The 22,299-nt window shown below is 35.3% G+C and overlaps 1 protein-coding gene across 4 annotated transcripts in view; it reads left to right on the plus strand.

Annotated features, from left to right (window-relative positions):
* The window catches only part of LOC135124456 (orexin/Hypocretin receptor type 1-like), a 262,209-nt gene that overhangs the window by 202,712 nt on the left and 37,198 nt on the right, over nt 1-22,299 (plus strand). For all 4 annotated transcript variants that reach the window (XM_064049525.1, XM_064049526.1, XM_064049524.1 and 1 more), the window contains one exon: nt 7,709-7,856. In XM_064049525.1, coding sequence (XP_063905595.1) covers nt 7,709-7,856 — 148 coding nt within the window. The remainder of the gene's footprint in view (nt 1-7,708; nt 7,857-22,299) is intronic.

The following is a 22,299-nucleotide window of genomic DNA, read 5'->3' on the forward strand; positions in this document are numbered from 1 at the left end:
GAGGTATAAGCATGGAAAACACAATTTAGAACCAATGGCGATTACAACAACAGCCAATTCGGCATTTCAGAAAATCTTTTTAGATATAGTAGGACCTTTAGAGCAAGACGTTCAAAATAATCGGTACATATTAACAATACAGTGTGAATTGAGTAAGTTTGTTGAAGCGTATCCAATACCAAATAAAGAAGCCGTTACCGTAGCAGAATCATTCGTTCAAAATTTTATTTTAAGGTATGGTATTCCACAAGAAATTGTTACAGATCAAGGTACAGAATTCTTATCGTCAACTTTCAAAGAGGCTTGTAAAGTATTAGGAATAAAACAATTGAATTCGACAGCGTATCACCACGAAACGTTAGGTGCGTTAGAAAATTCCCACAAACACTTAGGTGCGTATCTAAGAATACAAGTGGCAAAACATCCAAATAGTTGGAGTTCATGGGTTTCATTCTGGTGTTTTTCGTACAACAATAGCGTGCATAGCGAAACACGGTACACACCGTTCGAGTTAGTATTTGGACAAACGTGTCGACTGCCATCGAATGTGCTTACTCGGACGGATCCTCTGTATAGTTTCGACGATTATCCATTAGAGTTAAAATATAGACTTCAGACCGCATGTAATGACGCTAGAAACAAATTACTTTTGTCAAAAGAAAAAAGGAAAAAATTGTACGATAGTCAAATTTCAAAAATTGTAAGATATCCAACTGGTTCGAAAATTATGTTACGAAACAATGTAGGAAATAAGAGTGAGCCAGTGTATAAAGGACCATATACTGTAGTTGTAGACAAGGCACCAAATGTTGTAATTAATATAGGTAATAAATTAATAGAAGTACATAAGAATAGAGTTAAGAAGTATCATGAATAATGTAAGGAAAAATTTTTTTTTGGAACGTGAGAACACGAAAAAAAAATTTTTCTCCCGACCGGGGGAGGTGTAATGGAATGAGTAAGTGTCAATTCGTTAGTCAGCAAATGCTTGTCCATTGCAAGGAACTAGGTCATCAATAGTGTATAAAAGTGTAAGTGATAGCTAAAACAAGAGAGTGTTAAGTCTGGGTTTGTAGTGGTAATATGGGTAAATAAATTGATAATAAATATGTATTGGTGTTATTAACCTACCACCATCGGGACTATTAGAGAGGACATCACAATATATTCAGTAATTTCCGATATAATAAGACCAAAGAGCTTATTTATATTGGTTCTAATCCTTCCTAATCTTAAATATTTCTAAAATGCATATGCTTAATTTATTATCCCGGCGCCTCCACCATTTTTATTAGAAAAATTAAAACTGGATAAATTGGTTTGTAAATAGCCTATTCTAATTGAAAACCTTCTCAGGATGACAAATCTGTGATATTTTGCTTAATTTGGTGTTCTGTCCTAGATATTAATATATAGAAATGTCTTGAAGTTTTCCGATTATTTTTAAAACAAGTAGGTAATCCCAAAAGCCCCTCGATTAATTCCCAGTCCTAAACCGATTCCTTTCCAGAGCTCTGCATTTGACACATTTAATTCATTTAATACCACCGTCACCCCCGAACGAATTTAAAAATTCCATTTAAAATATTCCCCGTCACAAAACATCAACACTCACAATTAAAAAGTTAAAAAAGCTTTTTGTCACTGGAAACTTTTAACAAGACCCTCAAACATCCACAAACATTAATAATTATTCCAGTGCCTTCGCCCCCCGCAAATCCCTTGCGTACTTCGCAACTGCCGCCATTCCTTTCCTGCAACAATCATAATTAGTACTAGCCCACCCGGCAAAATTTTTTCATCTTAATCCAGCGCGAAAATTAAATTTACCTTCTTAATTGACTCAATTAAGTCAGACGTCGGTGCCTTTATTAATTAATGAAAAAAAGCAAACTCGAAGACAATTATTAATCAAAATCTCAAAGCGGAAGAAACTTTGGAGAACCGCTCAATCAAAGTTGACTCGCAGGCTTCGAAGAATTATTTGCGAGTGGATGAATAAATCGCCGTGTTGTGGGAACCGCAAGGTGTGTTTCGATTATTTTTCCGAACCGTCTGGAAAACGGAAAAATCAGTTTAGAAAACGGCGTTCTTGAAGAGGAAAAATTGAGAACGATTTAATTAAAGTGGGTGTATTGTTGCTTGCGTAGAACTTTAGTTTTGAATTTAATTAAAACAGGTACTTTCTTTTGCTTTTGCAATTGGTGAAACGGGTTTGCGTTTGTGGAATTGTTGTTTGAGGGAGAGGGCAGTGTGGGTGTTTTGCTGACAGCGTTACGGATGCGCTCCATTTTTAACTCTTTATCGGGTGGCTGAAAAATGCACGGACGACATCGAAGAAGCCTCATTTATTGAGCTTACCACGCATATTATGACTATATTTTAAGGTGGGATGAGTTTAAAGTAATTTATCCTGCTCTGGTAAGTACAAGGCATTAGTTTTATTTTTATTTGCTGCTTACACGGTTTCAAGTGCGGTGGCAGAATTGAAAGGTGTAAAATTTCTTTTAAAACTTAATTCACTTGGTAATAAATAGACGATAGGGTGTATGTTTTCCACCTTCTAGCGTTTGAAGCTTCAAGGAATTCATTCAAAAACTTCAGAAATGTAAATTTTAACCCTACGGGCTCGAAAATATCAAGGATTCGTTCAAATTTTAGATAGAAATTAAATTTTATTTAAATTTGTAAGTTCTGAGCTATATTTAGTCTTATTTTGAACATTCTGAATGTCTTGACATACTTGCGATATCGAATCTTTTCGTGAAAAGGAAACGGTTGGGACATTACTCAAGATGTTGATTTAAATGCTCGCTCGTTGTTGAAGCCATTATTTGGTGTAAATATATATTACAAAATCAAATAAGTATATTTTTCTACTCATTAAGGTTGAAGTTTGTCATTTTCCCATCGCTGGCAGTGGATGAAATTTCATTTCACCCTCTAGTGGAAAAATACTCGGCCGTCTACGATTTTAACGGGTCGTCCAGCCTGAGCGTTTCGCAGCTAGCGAAACGTGTCGCGTATCGCCTGCACCGACCGCACCGTCCGCTTCGCGCGCTTCGAAAATCATGACGCCTAGGCTGGACGACCCGTTAGTGTTTGACGTTTAATACTGCTAGTTTATTTCCTAATTTCTTAGAAAAAATAGTATATGCAACTCGCGGATGAAGAAATTTCAACGGCTCGAGTTTCTTTTTCGCACTCGCTCGTTGCACTCGCTCGTGTGAAAAAATCACTCTCGCCGTTGAAATTCAACTTCATCCACTAGTTCCATAATGTACTATATCACTCACAGTCAAAATCTTGGAAAAAGTGCTTGTCATTAATAATTTTCCGTGATTCTAAATAATGGTTGCCATTCGACCTAAACCAAACTGGAAACACTCGTATTCCAAGTCTACTGAATATTGATAACGCATTTAGTGACTTCTTTAAAAGTCTCTTATATTTTCTCTGACCCTGATGTGAACTTGGAATCACAAGTATACATTTTTGAACAAACAAATCGACAAAAACTCTGAAAATCTGAAATTGGTACGAATCTAACTGATTCCTAAGCCAACTGTTATCATGTATTTGTTTATTATATAACATCAGAAAATATTTGTGTCAGGAAAAAGTCTAGTTTTAAAAACAATGTTCTTGTGGTACGTGTTAAACACGCACAAACGAGAATTAATACACATTTCTTGAATAGCAGGTTTGTTTTATCAAATGTAATATAACACAGCACGGCCCAGAATTAAACGTAATGTATATTTTCAGTGCTAATTGAAATAATTTGTTTGAGAATGAAATATAAACGACAGTTATCTATTTATTCCACTTAAATGTTTTTTATATAAAAAAAGAGTACGTCGACCCAGGGACGCACGGTTGGAATTTGAACTCTGCGTTGTCAATTTATATAAATTAAACACGAATACGCGGCGCAGTCATTAATTTACTCTTAAAAAATAACAAAAATATGTTGAATTTGTATTTTTTGACAAAAGGATGATTAATGATGGTGATAAAGTAAATATCCATGTATTGTCAATTGTTGTTTATTATAGTAATATTGTATAAAACAATTAAAGAACAATGTGTAATTTACTATATAAAATAACAAGTAAATATTTACAAATGCTAGAGCAGTATTTATAACTTATTCGATTTAAATTACACTAACCGGCAAAAAAAAATCGGCCACCCTGAAAAATTTCGCAAAACCAAACTTTAAAAATTATTAAATTACCTAGTGATCGTTATTTTATCAAAGAACTATTCACTATTGACAGATGATGTATAAATTAGCAAAAAAAAAGAAGACAAATAAACGCAGAATTAAATTTAATTTAACAAAATAACACAGCGACAATTTGAGAGACGTCTGTAAATGTTAACGGCATCGATTTCCCGTGAAAACGTTTATTAACTGCTAAAGTTACATGTAATCAAATGAACACTGTTTACAACAACACCCTCCTTTATTGTTTTAATTAAGAAAATATCGTACTTGGTCTGTTTCTGTTATTTTGTTAAATTTAATTTAATTCTGGGTTAAAGAAGGCATATTCTTTTTTTGCTCATTTGTACAACATGTGTGTCAATAGTGAATGTTTTTTTAAGAAAATAACGATCACTAGTTAAATTAATAATTTTTAAAATGGTTTTGCGAAATTTTTCAGGGTGGCCAGTTTTTTGCCAGTCAGTGTACAAATTACTGTTCAATCATCATTTGATACAGTTATTAGTGTCCTATGGTGACTAAAATAAGTAATATAAATATCAGTTCTTAAATGAGTAACAAAACGTGCGAAAACGGCATCAATTGTTGTGCCTAGTTTAGTCGTTGGAACAGTCAAATGAACACATTTTATTAAATAGTTCGATCTCCCGATCACGCCCACGCTACTCTCGCGCTCCCACTCCTCTTGACTCAACCTCGCTCCAGTTGCTACTTACTATCGCTGCGAACAGGAGGCGCTGCCCGTCAACGCTTACGCGCACTAATCGGCTCACCGCAATATAGTTGGCTCCAAGAATAATTCATCCTGAGGATCGTTGGTGGTCTAAATACGCAATGAATTCTGACAGTGGGTGTGGGTTGTGTTCTCTTGGAGCATTCTAGGGGTCCTAAAAAGTGGAATCAACCACTGTCTGAGGCTTTCATGTACATATTGTTTGACAGTTTATTTCTCTTTCTTTCTGGTGACCTCGACACCAACACCGACACCGAGCTCGTAGCTCGACCTCGAGATCCTATACCGGCGCGCGTCGTATACGTGTTCTATATTACGACAAGAACGGACTTAAAACTCCAAAAAACTACAATTGCGGTCGCTAAAAATAATTATAAATCAAAAAACAAACAACTTTTTAAATGTTTTCGGTATAATAGTGTTCGTCGGCAAATTACGCTGGAACCACGCTCGTTTAAATAACTTTCCTCTTCATTATACTATCACAAACCGTCAGGAACATCTGCGATCTATCCATTTAAAAAGACTTTATCTTTCCATTAATATTTATACCGTACGACAATTTGCATAATGGACTCAATCTATTTACTTTACAGATTAAATTTTGTTGATTTATTATCCTGCATTATACATAACGATTTAAATGTGGACGTGCTTGAAAGACAATCTAAATCCGACGCCTACGATAAAACAAAATCGTAAATATTAATCCGCCGGACGGGCTAAAACGGCCAAACAAATAAAATATTAACATCGTTTTAGACTTTATTTAGAGCAAACGAATAAAACTCGATTTCTATCTCGGCACACTCGGTTCTAATGCACTGGACAGATATATTATTAACAACGATATAAACCTCGTTTAAACCAAATGAATGAAATTATATTTTCTATGCATATTTGATCACAGAAATGTGGATTGTTATTATAAATATTAAGTGGAACAACAGCTATAAAAATCAAATAAAATAATAATAAATTCAGTATTAACTTCAACGGTATGTTTTTTTGTGTGTAAATCTGTCCTGCTGTTTTTTAAATACTTTTGTGCAGAAATAATGGGATTAGAGCTGCAGTGGTTATTTGATTAGTGAGCAGATTTAATATCGTAGCTGCGCTTTATTTTAACTTAATATGCTTTACACTATACGGTTTGAGTTGGAAATCAAATTTCGCAGTAATATTTTGTTAATTTAATATCTTAATAAAAGCGTCCTCTTTTAATCACTAGGATCTATTCTTCTAGAATTGTAAATGAAGAATGGAACTACGAAAGCTTCGTTTTACACCCACTGAAGTAATTGGAGCATGTTTAAGAAAGATAAATACAGAAGTCAAACCTCCGCATCGATATCAAGTTTCCAGTTAAAACTTGAGCAATATTTATTAAGACCTTGAAACCGGTGTTGTTTTTTGAAATTTCCAAACATTTTTTAATTATTGTTTGTTCCACTTTCGTGAAACTTTTACGATGTTTATCTTGAATTTTTTACAAGTTCGATTAACTCCGTTAAAGGTGTATTGTGCCTACCTGAATTATTTATAGCTTTCACAATAAAGTTACAATTTATTTTAACAAAGGATAAATTTCGTAAAATATCTTGAGTTTTTAACTACGGTATTGATCTCTGCATCAAACCGTAAGACGGTTCTTTTATAGTCTGGAAATGATTAACATAAAATATTGCTGCTTCCAACCAGTTACCCCATCTCGTTCTGAATACAATTGAATTCTGAACGGACACTTCATATTTCTTGTTGCCAATGTGCTGTTAACGTTATGAAATTATTTAACCTTTCCTACTATTCAAAATGAATAAATTATCGCAACGTCATTCATAAAAACAAAGAAAAGCATCGGGGCAAGAACAAATCCTTAAACACCGAATAATACGTTGGTCTTGTTTTAGTAGAAATTTGAAAGAAACTAATGGGTTACTTATGGGTTGTTTTAGAACGATTTTGAAAGGATGTTCGAGGTGTCGAGTCTTTTGAAACAAGTTTAGAGATTCTCAAGAGACCCCGGATCTCATAAATTCAATTCTTTGACCACCACTGTAGGGCGTTAGATTTATATTATATATATAAAAAAAATTCAGTTTAACTTGGAAATTTCAATAACTGGAAAAACAAATCTCGTAAAATAAGCATTACTTTTTTGCATACATTATAAAATACTATAGATATAGCATAAAATCCGAGCTCTAAAAATACACAATATTCTTCCATCTGTCGCAGAGTAGAGCCTTCTTTGTGCGTTCTCATCCCAGTGACTATTCAACGTCGAACTTTCCCAAACCACACGGGACGTCCAACTTTTCATAACTCGCCCCTTTTTAATCCTTCCAAATATCCGGTCACCCACAAACTTCGCTAAAATTTTCAAAGCATACAACTTGTTTACGTCCTCGCATAGTCTTTTTAGCAAACTCCGCGCTTCGCAACATACAAATTCTATATTTATCCAAAAAAAATAAGACAACTTCGATCTCTTATCCTTTGATTACAGCTACATCAAAGCTGAATTCCTTTTACTTTAATTCCATTCCACGACATCCAGGTGCGACAAATTGCACTTTTTCCATTATTCCAAGTGCATTTCCGCCTCTGATCCGTTAAATCAGTCTAAAATGATCCAGTCTGCAAATTTTTAAGAGAAATTACTCGACGAGAAGCTTAAAGAAAAGCTGCTAATGAAGAGGTCTTTGCACGATTTTAACTAATTTGCATTTTTATTGCAGAGCGTATCTGTGACGGTATCCGTATTAACGTTGACTTTCATATCAATTGATCGATGGTATGCCATCTGCTTCCCTTTGAAGTTCAAGTCCACCACCGGGAGGGCCAAAACCGCCATCGCGATCATCTGGATCGTCGCACTGGCGTGTGGTGAGTAAAGTTCGTTTATGATATTTATGCTCATATTTTAATATTATGAACTATAAATTCCAATAAATTTCGAGAACAAGATCCAGACGCACTGAGAAATATGTTATAATTGGGTGTATTTTATAGTTTAAACTTATTATCTTGGGGATAGCATTAATATATTTGATTTCAAGATTTGTTTTACTTGTTTGAGTTAGAACGTGAAGCACTCACCGCCGACCCTTTTCAACGCGTGTTTAACATTCCCGTCGAATTCCTTTTTCTTAGGTAGATTGATGCGTTTTACCAGTAGATCATCCGCGAAATAAGGGTCAGACCTTGCGGATTCACTTTAATGCGCTATCCAATACCCCTCTTATTAAAGGAAATTGGATTTGATTCAATCTAGTGAAAGATTTTAATGGAAAGTTGTAGTTGAAAGGGTCTCGAATGCAAAAGTGGACGGTTCGAGCTAACCGTCATCAATAATCATCACTCGAAGTTAAAACGCAAACACCTAGGGTTCTTAGGAGACGCGCTCGGCAACACAAATACTAAGCAACGTCTGAGACAACTTCGCTGCGGAAGCGCTGATGTCTTGTTTATCTCACAAGTTTCTCGATGAAGCTTCCAACAATAAAGTTGGGGACAGGTTGTGCGAGCTTTCATTTAAAGAATCATTATTTGACGTAAAGCTTTTCTCAACTTTTCAGACGACACGAAAGACGGCTTTTGGTAAAGCTCTTAAGTAGTAATCTGTGCGAAAATTTCGCTTTAATTATTTGTTGGTCGATCAATAAGGTTAATAGATGTATTTACTTTTACTTTCTGAGCGTAAACTAAGGGAGTATAAAATTCGTTTCATAGACTGATTCCAAGAAAAAAAGTAAAATTTGTTTTTAATAATTTAATTGGTAAATCGCTTAGCAAAACTGTGACCTGACGACAACAAATTTTTGATGGGGATGATAAGATAAGTCAAGGTTAAAATTTGACCATCTACACGATATTCTTAAAATAAAATATATCTAAAATTGTACAGTTAATATTTGTTTCATAGATAAAATTAATTTAATTTTAGATTTTATAATTTATGAGATATTTATTTCTAAGTTTAGAATTATAATACGTATTACAAAAAAAAAGAAAAAAGTTCGGAAAACATAAGGATCATCACAGCCTCACATACGGTGGTGCCGAAGAAATAGTGAAACAAAAATTACTGGAATATTTAGGCCAAACAGTGAGATACAAATTAAAAGTGAAATATAACTGTCAAGACCAGCAGTAGAGGTTCACACACATTTAAAGATAAAAAGCCGGTAAAAACGTCTTTACAAATAAATATCTGCTACATAATTATTTTAAATAAGCTCCTCGAATAAAAAACAAGGAGATCAACCTAAGATTACGAAATTTCATTAAGTTTTTCACCGTCTGGGGTATTTATTACGTTAAAATTTGACTGCAATTGAAAGAAAAATTTAACTTGGGACCTCAAAGAAGGGAGCACAGAGTCAGTTTTTTCGTTTTGTTTTTCGGCCGTAAGACGTCTAGACGTCCAAATATCTGTGATTTTTTTAAATTTTATAAAAAATGTAATATGTATTTGTGGTTTATGAATCAATGTTTAGTTTTGTATAACAACATTTTCCAATTTAATTTTGAAACTGCAAAACCGAAAGCTCTAAAATCTTGCGGACGTTTTAAGATTACTGTAAGCATGGTAAATCGTTAATAAAAATTTATCCGTTTACCCTCTCACAAAAAATTGATGACGTCATCTCAAAATTTTGCCGAATGGATCATATCTAAAATATGCTAAATATTATGACTTTATACTTATGGATTATCATATTATCAATGCATTCATATCCTGTAGAATTACTTATACAGGGTGATTAAAAAAAATTAATGAGTGACATTTTATTGATCAAAACAAGAACGGTGCACCCTAGTTTCTACATATATATTTATTTTAACTTATAGGGATTATTATAAAAAATAAAATTCGCAAAATCCAACTTTATAATTTTTCGAAGAAACTGAATTTTTTCGTTTGCATTTCAAGTGCGAGGGAAGTTCTGTCTAAATAACTCTAAACCAACTTTTTACTTTCCACGTGTCAGCTAACGAAGTTCGTATTGTAATAGAGTCCATGAAATGGCTATTTTTATGTTCCATGGTCCCTAGAGTACGAAAAATAATTCCCTCCTTTCCGTCTACTATCAATCCAGATTTTTATTCGACAGATAATGTGTTCAACTGTTTCGAAAATGGTTGAAAAATATTAAAAGTGCCAAAATCAGTTTTATCTTATCAAAACTAGCCCCGCCCACCCACCCTCTATTTTCTTGGAAGGTATGTGATTTGCCAAAAACAGTCTTATCCTAGAAAATACTAGCCCCCCCCCCTCTTCTTATTCTAACGACTAATTTTATTTTTGTTCAGTATAAGATCATTCATTTCATTCAGACCGGATAAAATCAATCACTAAAATAGAGGCAGGGTGGGTGGGCGGGGCTAATTATGTTCTTCTGTTGAGTGGGAGTGGAAAAAGGATGTGAAAAAAGTAGAAAAACGCGCGAATCGAAACTTTTTGGTTATACTATTTGCTATAAAATTTATTTCTTATCGCTTTTTGCTAAATTTTATGTATGTTACGAATATTATGGAGATGGAAGATGCTAACCGAAATGTGGCTAATCCAACTTCCCCTCAAAATTTTTCTTAGTAAGTAGGATTTAAGTTTTATAAAATAACATACTGCTGTATTTGTGATTTATGAAGACGTCTTCAAAGTTTTCCCTAGACGTCCCAATTTTTGCAAAAAATCAGAACTTTCTAGCACACTTTTATGCTATAATGTATACGGAGCTCGGACAAGGGTATTCGACAACTCATTGCTTATAGTTTACATTGTTGTTGCTATTATCTATTTTTTATTAATCAAATCAAAAATTGTTTTATTAACGTCGGTATTACACTACACGTCTTGGAATTGACGTACGTGTTGTGATAACCCAAACATCTCGCCTTAAATTGACATGTAAAAAAAATTTGAAAAACCTACGAAAAATTCAATAATTCAAAAATTTGACAGCCCATGCAAGTGGTGGACCCCAAGGTTGGAAAAGTACTGCTAAATAAAACACAAAATCATTTATTCCTCCACTGATAAAAAAAAGCTGCGACTAGGTTGTGCCGGTTGGAGGAATCAAATTAAACGTTGTAAATCAATGCAAATATTTAAATATCACAATTTCATTCTAGAATACAGCAAAATTACGCATAGGGGCCGTTGTAGGAAGAGCGCAGTTTGGGGCTCCTGGTTGTGGCTGTTCTCCCTCCACGACGGTGATTCTATTCTATCGGGAAGCATGCCGCCCAGCACCTTTCTATCACGAAGAAACGTGCCAAGCGAGCAGGCCGTTACGGTCGCAAACTCATGGTTGGAAATCAAGGCTATAAATAAGCTGACAGCGTCACGTCATCCCGACAGCTCCGCTGACTTCTATTCTAGGTCTGCGTCTTTTGTACAGATGGCGCGATAAATCCCGACAGCTCGACTAGGAACCGCGCCCTCCGCTTCTACCACGTGTTTCTGTGTTACTTAATATATCAAACTACAACTGAACAAGTGTTAAAGTTTCAAAGGGAGCAATAAACAACATTTAAATTCGCCATACACTCTCGTGAAATTTTAAACAGCAAAGAATTCTTATCTGAGGTTAAGATTGGACATCAAACAATTTATGATGGAAGCACTAATCAACAAAAATATTTACGTGGTCAAAAAAAACTAGCAAAGATTTATAAAACAAAAAAACATCTGGTCTGATAGAAATATTACGTGAGATTAGGGACTTCAGAGCATGAAAATTTACGTTCAATTTAAATTACACAGCAAAGAAGATTACTAAGGCTAAAATTGTAAGAGAGAGAAAAATTGCAAAGTTAACAAAATCACATGAGGTTAATATTTTACGTCCATTCCAGTTATTGGTTCAATTTTAAGAGCAGGCAATTTGGAGGTTCAAAATGACGTCGGAAGGATGCATCGTTCAAAAAAAAAATGCGTTAAAAATATGTCTCCCAGAAATCTGATCAATGCTGTGGCGCTGTGTAAATAATGGTCTAAATCAAAGGAATAAAATCCACGTCCCACATGACCCACAATGTTGTTAATTTGTCCAACGAGATTTTACAGTTCAAACATGTGCTCGATTTGAAAACACTCTTTCATGGGCGCTGCCAGAACAAAGAATTTACATATGTTAAGTTATGCCACACTCTGTCAACGATTCAAACAAAGAATTTACATTATGTTAAATTATGCCACAATTTATCAACGATTCAAACAAAGAATTTACACGGATATTGAATGATGCCTTGATCCAATTGACTGGTTACTTAAAACCATTAGCTTTGAGAGTTTATATCGTGAACTGTCCCCAGCTTATCCCAAACAAACACATGATAAAAAAACACAAAATGCATCCAGCGCTGCGAGAAAAGCTGCTCGGTGATGTAATTTTCCACGTTGCGAGAAAATATGTCTCGGTGATGATATCGATAATAACTGCCTAAGGGGAAACATTTTTAATCCCCCCATCCACGATAGCATGAATTCTACCGCAATTTCCACGATCCTTTCCCCAGAGTGGAACATCGTTAGGTTGATTTACCTGCCGTAAATGAACTAGTAGCAATCTTGTGTGAGAAATTAAGAACGTTATTATAATGTAACACTTAAGTATATATCCAGAAACCTTATTCATAAAGATGACTCGTAATCCTGACTAAGTGAATTTCAAGAAATCTCCTAGCAAGTACTTTATTTGAACAAAGCATTGACGGTTAAACTTGTGTTAGAACCAGTTAACGCTTAAAATCCTAACATGAACTGTGAATTTACAAACAATACAACAAATTTACACCACATGTTAGCATCGGTCGAAAATCCGCATATTTCCGTTTGGAACAACCGCTATGCAGTGGGGTGCACAGCTACAGCGGCACCAGAACGGTATAAGAGTGTGGCAATCCAACTACATCAATTTCATTCTAGAACACAGCAAAATTTACTGAGATAAACGCCTAAATTTTAAAATTTCTCTAAAAATTGTGAATGCGCAGGGAGAGTACGTGTTCTCTCCATTATTTGAAGAGCTATCGAAAAAATTAGGATAGATTCGTGATCCCGAGAAAGTTTGCAGGGCGACTGATTTGAGCAACTTTGGAATACGACTATAGAAGAAACGGGGTTAGCTTGGTGTGATTTCACCTGGCAGATTTGACAGAGGAGCATGTTATGAATCAGAGATGAACACACAGTTGAATATAATGAATGCTTTTTGCTGATGCTTTAGAAAAAGTTATCAAAATATCGAATTCGTAAAACATGACATTGGTTGGGGTACCTGAGCTTAGAACTATCGATTTTGCAATAAATTTCTCAAACATTTGTTTCAAGTTCCCATAACATTATAAAGTTTCAAAGAAGGTAATTTTCATTCTCTTTAGCAAACTAAACCAAGAATTCACTTATGCGAGGTGAATTAAATGTCTCATTGCATTTAGCTTCGATATGAAAATACTATTGTTTGAAATTGTCTCAAGTTGTTCTTGCTACGTTCTTGGTCGGAAATTGCTAATAATGCGACCAGTTTGTTACGACTAGTATAAAGACTGTTGTAAATCCAGTCAATAAAGTTATATTTACCATTCCGCTTGGGTAAAAGCTTCACAGTGAGTCTTCTTTTCGAAAAGCCCTTTCACTGATGTCCTTTTAACGATTGTTGATAATTGTAATACATGAAGAGGGTATAACCTTTTAACTTTATTATCTGCTGCCATTATGAGTTAGAATAAGTGCCAGTCGCAAAAAATGTCAAAGAATTTAAGTCAATTTGTCCATAAAAGACTACAAAGCTATCTCTAGAGTAGCGGACAAGTGAAGTTTTTTAAATTTATTTGATTTGGTTTTAACTACAAAAAACATTTTGTTCGCTCTCTGGTTCATTATTGAACCAAACTGTTCTTAGGTCACCACTCTCACTGAATAATCCCCATTCCGTCTCGCCCGTCCCGCGGGGGCACCTTCCGCATGTTATTTGCTCCCTGAATCACCGGCCCATAAATCTCCCGCTCCGCATCACCACGTTTCCACAAATTCCATTTTCTTTTTCGCCAGAACGGGCACTTATCGAATTTTTTCTCTGTTCCGGATCTCACAGAGATGTTCTTTATTTGTTTAGTCACCGCCGTGACACGCGATACAACCGGAACTGCATTTCACTCAGCCCCACTTTGAACCTTTTATCGCGCTTTTCTTTCAACTGCCGATTTCTGTTCGAGCCGAACTGGAATTAAGCTGATTTATCGGGAATCTGACGAGCGGAATGCGAGGGCGTGAAATTTGCGATCGGGTTCTGGGTTAATTGCCACCGACTTTTTGTTATTTACCGAGGGAAAAATTGGGGTGGGGCGATGGTCGGGAGGTGCTGATGGGCAGATTAGGGAAGACAGGCGATTAATCGTGCTTCGGATTATGGGATGAGGCTGCCGGAGGCAATAAATTCTAATACGTGCACCGCCTACGAATTACCGACTGCATTTCGTGCCCTAATTGTTGTTTGTAGATGTGCGAGGAACATGTGTTGACAACGTTTATTGGTTTGTGTTTTAGAACAAGCGCATAGGGGGACTTGTGGAAGGGGAAATTTTTAAGTACAATTTGGGAAAAAAAATAATTGCATTTAAAACTGAAATTAACATTGGAAACTCTAAAACACCACGAGTAACATAAATGTAGTAATTTAAACCTCAGCCTCCCGCAATTCCGTTCAAAAACGATCTAAATTTCCATCAAAATAAAAAATTATTAACCACTCCATCAACCGACTCCGATATTTCGGCGTTTCGCTTCGAGCACCTGTGCTTTTGAGTCCTACACAAATATTGACAGATATTGAGGATTGACTCTTCGCCAATAGTTCTATCCAATTTGTAATTCCATCCTGTCGATGTTTAAACACTACCCGATTAGCCAAGTCCTCGTCGTTTTATTATTAAATATTAACACAGAGAGGCAACAAATCTCTTGGTTAAAAATTCCCATTGTGGCAGCGAACACCGTTTCTTTTGTGTTGTGAGTTCGAAGTTCTGCTTTGTTTCATTTATTTGGTTTGTCGGATGAGGAGCTTTAAGTTTTTCTTTCAGAGATGGTAATTATAGCCCGCGAAGTGTATTTTTAGGATTTCGGGGGATTATGAAAAAATCTTTGATAAGCGGTTTTGGAGGATATAAGCTGCGCTGGATGGAAGGGATCTGTGCAATATTAATCAGGTTGTCCATTACGGGTAGTTAATTATGATCGCACACCTGATTTGCTGAGGTTATGGGCGGGATGATGAGGGTGGTGATTATGGGAGAGAATTGGAAGCAGATTGCGACGAAGCTTTGGCAACCTTTGAGGTAAATCTAATAGTTAAACCGGTTAATGAACGCTTCGAACGAATAGAAAAAAAATATAACTGGAGTTGGGATTTGGATGAAGGATATGTGTAATTTTTATTAGTAATACCATGTGTAGGATGAAAATTTGTCATAATCTTGACGATCTATTATCCAACGAAATTTATGTAGCGATGGAAATATAGTTGCGAAACAACGAGTGGTATTTTGTTGGAGCAAGATAAATTGAGTTTGCTTATAAAAATGTGACAAACATATTCATCTTCATCCTACGAATTATATTTTGCAAGATTATTCATTACATTACAGACGAAAACATACAAACCAAAAATTAAATCAATTTATTAAAACCTGAAACATGCACAAAATGAAGGATGTACAATTTTTAAAAATAGATACATAAGTATGTACTTAGAAAATAGTTTATTTACTTCGGTACACAGTAAAGTACCTTCCTCAGGAAGGTTCGTCAACATAGTTTCATTTAATCCAACAAACACGTTTCAAAATTTAAAATTAGATCGTCAAACAAAGAATTGTGTTTCCATGTTGCTCTTCAATTACTTAGGTCTACTTGTTTAGTAGTACCTAACTATACCGGTTTTTCATTGCAAAAAAATCGATACAATTTTTGCAATACATATGTACCCTTTTAGCAATTTGATTTTCAGTCCAAATGATAGATAATACAGATAATAGATATTCGCCTATTGTGTTCCTTAAAACATGCTGTAAGAATTTCGACGAAACTAGTACAAGAAGAACAATTTTTTGTTAATATATTGGTATTCAGTTAATTTCAATTTAAAGTATATTTTCTGAACCATAGGCGAAAAGAAAGACGATATCGTGTCCGAAATACTTTTGGAATATTTTATGAATAAAAGTAAGTATTATACACCAAGGTAGTGAAGACAATCATTATAGACCAAATGCAAATAAGAGCCCAAAACGCGAAGCGTCGAGGACTATAAGTGGGAGTATAAAACACGGACTTAAAAGTTAGCACTTTTACATTCCTGGTGAAAATAATGGCCAATTTTCGTTTGTTAAGCATTACATAACTTCAATCTTTATTATAGACCTTGGTCAATAATAACTTCACTTCCATTATTAACCTTAGTCAAATTTAATTATAATTATTGACTTCAGTAGAGAAAAACGCATTCACTACTCACAGTCCCTGATAATGGTACATTTCTACGCTACTAGAAAAAAAACCGAAATTTTACATCTTTACTCTTTTACCTCTTACCCTCAGCTATGGTAATATCCACTGCTAAAAAAATTAACTTTTATTTTAAACGATTCTAAATCTGACGTTAAAAATGACTATTAATCATATCAGCATCAAAAATTTTCCGCCTCCAGTCTTGTCAAATGAGGTTCATCTGTCACATTTTCAAGAGTTCACTTTATCAATATCTATTCTTTAAAATTTTGGATTCTATTATATTTAATAATACCCTTTCACTCTTTCGTAACTGATTTTTTGAAATTGGGTTTCATGAATGTCAGATTTTTTGTAAAATTACATTACCTCTTTAGCTTTCTATCTATCATCACCTATGTGAGCTGGTAAGCTGGTGGATGCTAAGATAAGACTGATTTTGGCAAATGATATATTCTCTAAGAAAATAGAGGGTGGGTGGGCGGGACAAGTACTTACTGAGATAAGACTGATTTTGGCAAATCATATACCCTTCAAGAAAATAGAGGGCGGGTGGGTGGGGCTAATACTTGCTAAGTTGAGACTGAACAATATTAAAAGTAGTTACTAGAATGAAGAGTGAGTGGGTGGGCGGGGCTACTGCTTGCTTATAAGATTCTGTAGAAAAAGATAAACCCAGCCCCGCCCATCTCCTTTCTCCTTTGCACGAACTTATTTTATTTTTTATAAAATGGGAATTGAATTCTAATTTAAAAAGCCGTAGAGTCTAAGATTTAAAACACAGTCAAAAGTGGTCCCGCCTACTCACTCCTATTCCGTTTCAATTTTTTATTCTTATTGGCCCTGAGGGGGAAAGTGAATTTTATATTTATAAATAATACATTTTTTTTATAAAATTTAATTTTTACTAAATTTTATTTTTTTTTGAACGACTTTTCCGTCAGAGTTTACACTTAAATAATAAAAAATCATATAAATTAGACACAATGGGGTACGAGTGTAAACGCCGCCCCTCTTTTCCGGGCCACTGAAATGATTTATTATAATATTGTTCTTTGGATATAATTCCCACGTTCTGGTATGCTTACTTAACACCAGTTGAATACTTTCTAGATACCTTGTGTGATAAAAACGTTGTCATTAATTAAGAGTAGTCACTCGAATGAAAAGAGGCAAGGTGGACTTTGATAAGTGGTGGAATCTAAGATTTAAAAGAAAGTCAAAAAATCTAGCCATTTTTGACTTTCTTTTAAATCTTAGATTCTACCAATTATCTAGCCAAATTTGATTTTTTTATATTTGAATTTCCAGCGCAAATACTTTTTTCTCGGAGTGTACTTTCACAATATCAAAAACTCTCAATTATGGCCACTCAATGTACTTCTGAGCTTGGTGGCACTTAACACTTAATTTCTCGCAGGCTGAATTTGAACATTTATTCTGGAATTATTATTTTGATTTTAATAATAAGGACAATACGTCGGCGATTACGGTTTCTTTGCGATGTAACCCACATTCGTCTAATTGGTGGCACATGTGGTATCGTCTACGAAATGAAAATAATCGGCAGCCAGAACCGAGTGATTAAGAGTGACGATCTGACGTAGGAAGACAACGAAGAAGCCCACGACTGTCGAGAAATCAAAATTACACCAGGAAGTAGTGTGAGTGAAGGTGAAGAGAAACTCCTTCGAACGCCAGGCTAGAATAAATAAGCACCGGGACAAGGGCGAGACACGGGAAACAGCATCGTGTTAATATCAGTTAACGTGTAAGGATTGCATAGGTTCTAGAAGTAGTTATGAACTGTTAACGACACACTGTTAAGTGACCTTTGACTCGAGGGGGAGTGTTGAAAATTCACGGCACAGTGTGAGTCACAGCGTCATTGCCGTCAGTGGAACTTCAAGCGGTCCATGGTGAATTATTCAGTGCGTGTGCGCGGTTATAGCAAAAGACAGTACTGCCTGTCATTTCGTCTGCTGTGGCGTCCAGAAAAACCTCGAAGCGGCGTTCGCGATCCATCCAGAGGAATGTATGGCTTTAAATAGAGGTCAACTTCGCGAACGGATTCATTCAGAAATTGAATTTTATTTATTAAAATTTCAAAATAAATCAAATTTCTTAACTTAACACGAATAAAAGCAAAATAACTAAAACCTTAAGATAATTTGTGTAAGATTAGATATTAACTTCTTCAGAAATCGATAGGTTTTTGGATAATTGACAACACCGCCACGATTTCTCCCCCATAAAATGCATAGTTCAGCGTTTTGTACGCTTCCAAGTCAAAGCCGAATTGATTTAGACACTGTACTGAAAGAATTAAACTCAGAATTAATTACCAACAATCCCTTCAACCTCTTTATATAAAATTTCGAACATGCATTTTTATTTAAAATGTTGGTTGGTTTAATGACTATTTAATTATTTAAGTTCGAAAACAAGATAAATATTTTAAAATATGATTACCTCAGTACATTGAACCAAATAAAATTTGCTCGGATCTTTTAGAAATGGTCTTTGCTCATATTTCTGAAAATACTTTATACGCCATCCACAAATTTAGTGGTTTTACGACTTTAACTCATCCGCCACCCTTGTCAACGAATAATGTAGGTTTATTGGATGCAAATTTATGACACCATCCCAAACTTCGGTAGCCGCTCTTTATTGTGTTGGGCTCGCACGCTTCTCATTCATGCATTCCTCTTACTTGCTTGGTTTTACGATGGTCAAGCTCATCTGTTTAGTGGCATTAGTTTAAGATGCTCATTGTTCGCAAACGAAGGGCCTGGGAAAGCCATAGTCGTAAAACCACTAAATTTCTGGATGGCCTTTACCTACTTCAAATATACGCGACGTCAATGTTAATTTTGAGCGTATCAAAAACAAACCAGTGTAATACGACAATACACTGTGCATTCTCATATATAACATATAACCAGATTATTAGGTACTAGAAGAATAACGCATTTTCTTGAATCAATCTTCACAATACTCTAATTTTGCAACAAATTTGCACCGCAGTTCGGATATGACCGTTTTAGTGTTAATTAATTTTTTAGAATATGACCATGATTTGTCTTTGCAATAGTGATGATTGTGTCTAACTTAAAATCTACGTCTTAATCAACATCAGAATTATTAGTGAGCTATGAACTTGCCAAAAGTTAATTTAGTGGCTTTACACAATCTTCACCTAAAACATAATTAGACGAATAGAACTATTAATTAACGAAATTAAATTAATAATATTACATTTTGATTAGACAGATTATTTTTGGTATTGGACTTTTTGTCCATGTCATAAATTAGATACCCTTTTGTCTACTAAAGGGCGGTAATTTGCTAAGTCCAGTTTAAATTCAGCACAACGGGACTACGACAGGTTTATTGGAAACAGACCCTAGTCTATTGAAATGCCGCCCAACTCGCTGCAGGCTCCACCCACGTCATGGAAAAATTGTAAAAAACGGTAAACGACCCTCGGACTACCGCACAATATCGCATTTTATTTTTTGGTGGCACAATTTACAAAATAATAATAATAAAAAATCTCCCAGTAGAAAAAATGCTCGTGCGACTTGATCTAGTCTGTATCTCAGGAGTTGGTGAAAGTGTTAAACTTCAATTTCCTCTTATCGACAGCCTACCGGGTTTCTAAAGGAAAAAAGGAACCTGGTTAAATTCAGTCGGTTTTTTTTCTGTAAACAATTATTAACATAGTAGTGATCTAATTGTTCAATCAGTTATTTATCCAGAACAAATTTATTAGTGTGAAAATTTTACAGCTGCAAAGAAACGCCATTATAAACCAGCATTATCGCTTCATCCTCGCTGTGCGCGTTGTGTCGCTTACAACGGAAAGCTTTTCATATTTCCTACAGTTACTTTAAAATACTAATGACTTTTTCAGCTTCGCTGAAATTAACCATGCGTCACCACAACACAACTACATTCTTTCCAATATTTGATACAAAAATGTGCAATTTTCTCAAACTGCACGCCATTTCGTACTTAACTACCAGGATTTATTCGTCGTTTTCACATGTGTTGGACGTAAGTTCGAACTTTGATTATTCTCGCAAATGTACCCCGCTTTGACAACAAATATGAAAGGCTCACAATTTCGCAATAAAATTCTAAAACTGTACGCGCATAAAAATATATATTTCAAACAAACAATTTTGTGTTTCATTTTATGGAATGTTTTCAAATATGAGCTAGCTAGTCGTGACGGAATTCGTCGGTGGCAAATAAATCGGACATAGTTGCATAAAATACCGCCGCTTTATAAACTAAAATAAACTTCTGTCTGTTCGATGGCGTTGATTGCAAACTTCTGCAGAGATTCTAAATTTGGAAAATTAATCCCCGCGTAAGTCAACCCCATTTCCGTGTAGTTAACCAACCTCGAGTTCCCACCACATAAATCAGAAGTTAAAAAAAGAAATAAGCCGCTCACTCCTCAGAAAGAAACAAAGAGACCAAAGCGGATTACATCATTTACATAAAAGGATACAGAATCTGCAAGACCTTACGCACCACGAGACATGCAAGAAACATCTTGAACACGAAATCCTCTCAGATTCTTAGCACAGTTAATTCGACTTAAATCCAATTAGCCTTATAAATGCCCGTCTCGCTGCAACAAGACGTCCGACCTCGCTAATTCCTTCAACGTTCTCGTAACACACAAGAACACGAATCTGCTGATTGTGACACGAATTTGGGACCATCGATTGAAGTCCCAATCAGGTGAATCTGACACTGAAAAAGTGAGACGATGGAAAATTTCAGTGGAAAGGCAAATTGCTGTCAGCGGATGGTCATATTACGGCAATATAGGCAGGGTGTGTTAGTCGGCCGGTAAATGGAAAGGCGTGGACTGGAAAATCGGCGGGTTTGTGGAAAGGGATTATTATTTGTCCCACAAAATTCAAACCAATCCAATCATTTGGTTTAATTTTTTTATTTTGATCAATCGGTGGAAAATAACTGACAATTTCCGGCAATCTGCTTTAGTAATTGTCGAAAATTTTAGGAAATTGAACATACAGTTTTTCTTTATAAATATACGGTTTCCAGTTTTTACTGACGAACAAGTTTTCTTTTCATATTCTGTCCAACGCCTTTCGAATGTCTGATCTCTTTCTTCTAAATTCTTTCTGTCTTTCCTTCAGTTTTTTTTCTCAAGCTAGATATGCTTTAAAATACTGGCACATAGTTTTCCCAATGACCCCCCAAAATTATTTTTGAAGTTTGCACAGTCTTTGTTATCTCCCTTTCTGAATATTGGAGTGATAATGCATATTCAGTAGATATTTCGTCACCCTGCTGCTTTGCCATTCCTCATTTGGTTTATTGCTTCCTTCCTTCAGCTCTTTTCCGTTATTTTTTCATCCAATTTTTGTTGTTTCTGTTGCATTCTGATCATTTTCTTGTTGCGTTTATTATCTGTCTAATAAATATCGACACACAAGAGAATGGAAGACCTATTCTTTCATGATCTAGCAATAACCATTCGCCGGATGGACCTTATTGCAGTACCTCTTTAGTTTAGACTCAGGAAGTAAAAATAAGTGCTTGTAAATTGGTCAAAAGTTATTTCGACAGAACATCTTTCGCCCGTGAAGTACAATAAGACATATCCAGCTTTTTCGAAAAATTCGCTCGTACGGGATGGAAATTCATTGCAGTGACGATTAAATTCAGTACCTAATTATCACCCGCTACTGAGTCCCGGCGATTCATGATTACATTTGTGGCGGCACAGTAATAGCGGCTCTGTAGCCAAGTGGTCAAGGCACC

Source organism: Zophobas morio, unplaced genomic scaffold, assembly GCF_036711695.1.
Source record: "Zophobas morio isolate AGI-343-1 ecotype UQ-CSIRO unplaced genomic scaffold, CSIRO_AGI_Zmor_V1 ptg000007l, whole genome shotgun sequence".
NCBI lineage: Eukaryota > Metazoa > Arthropoda > Insecta > Coleoptera > Tenebrionidae > Zophobas > Zophobas morio.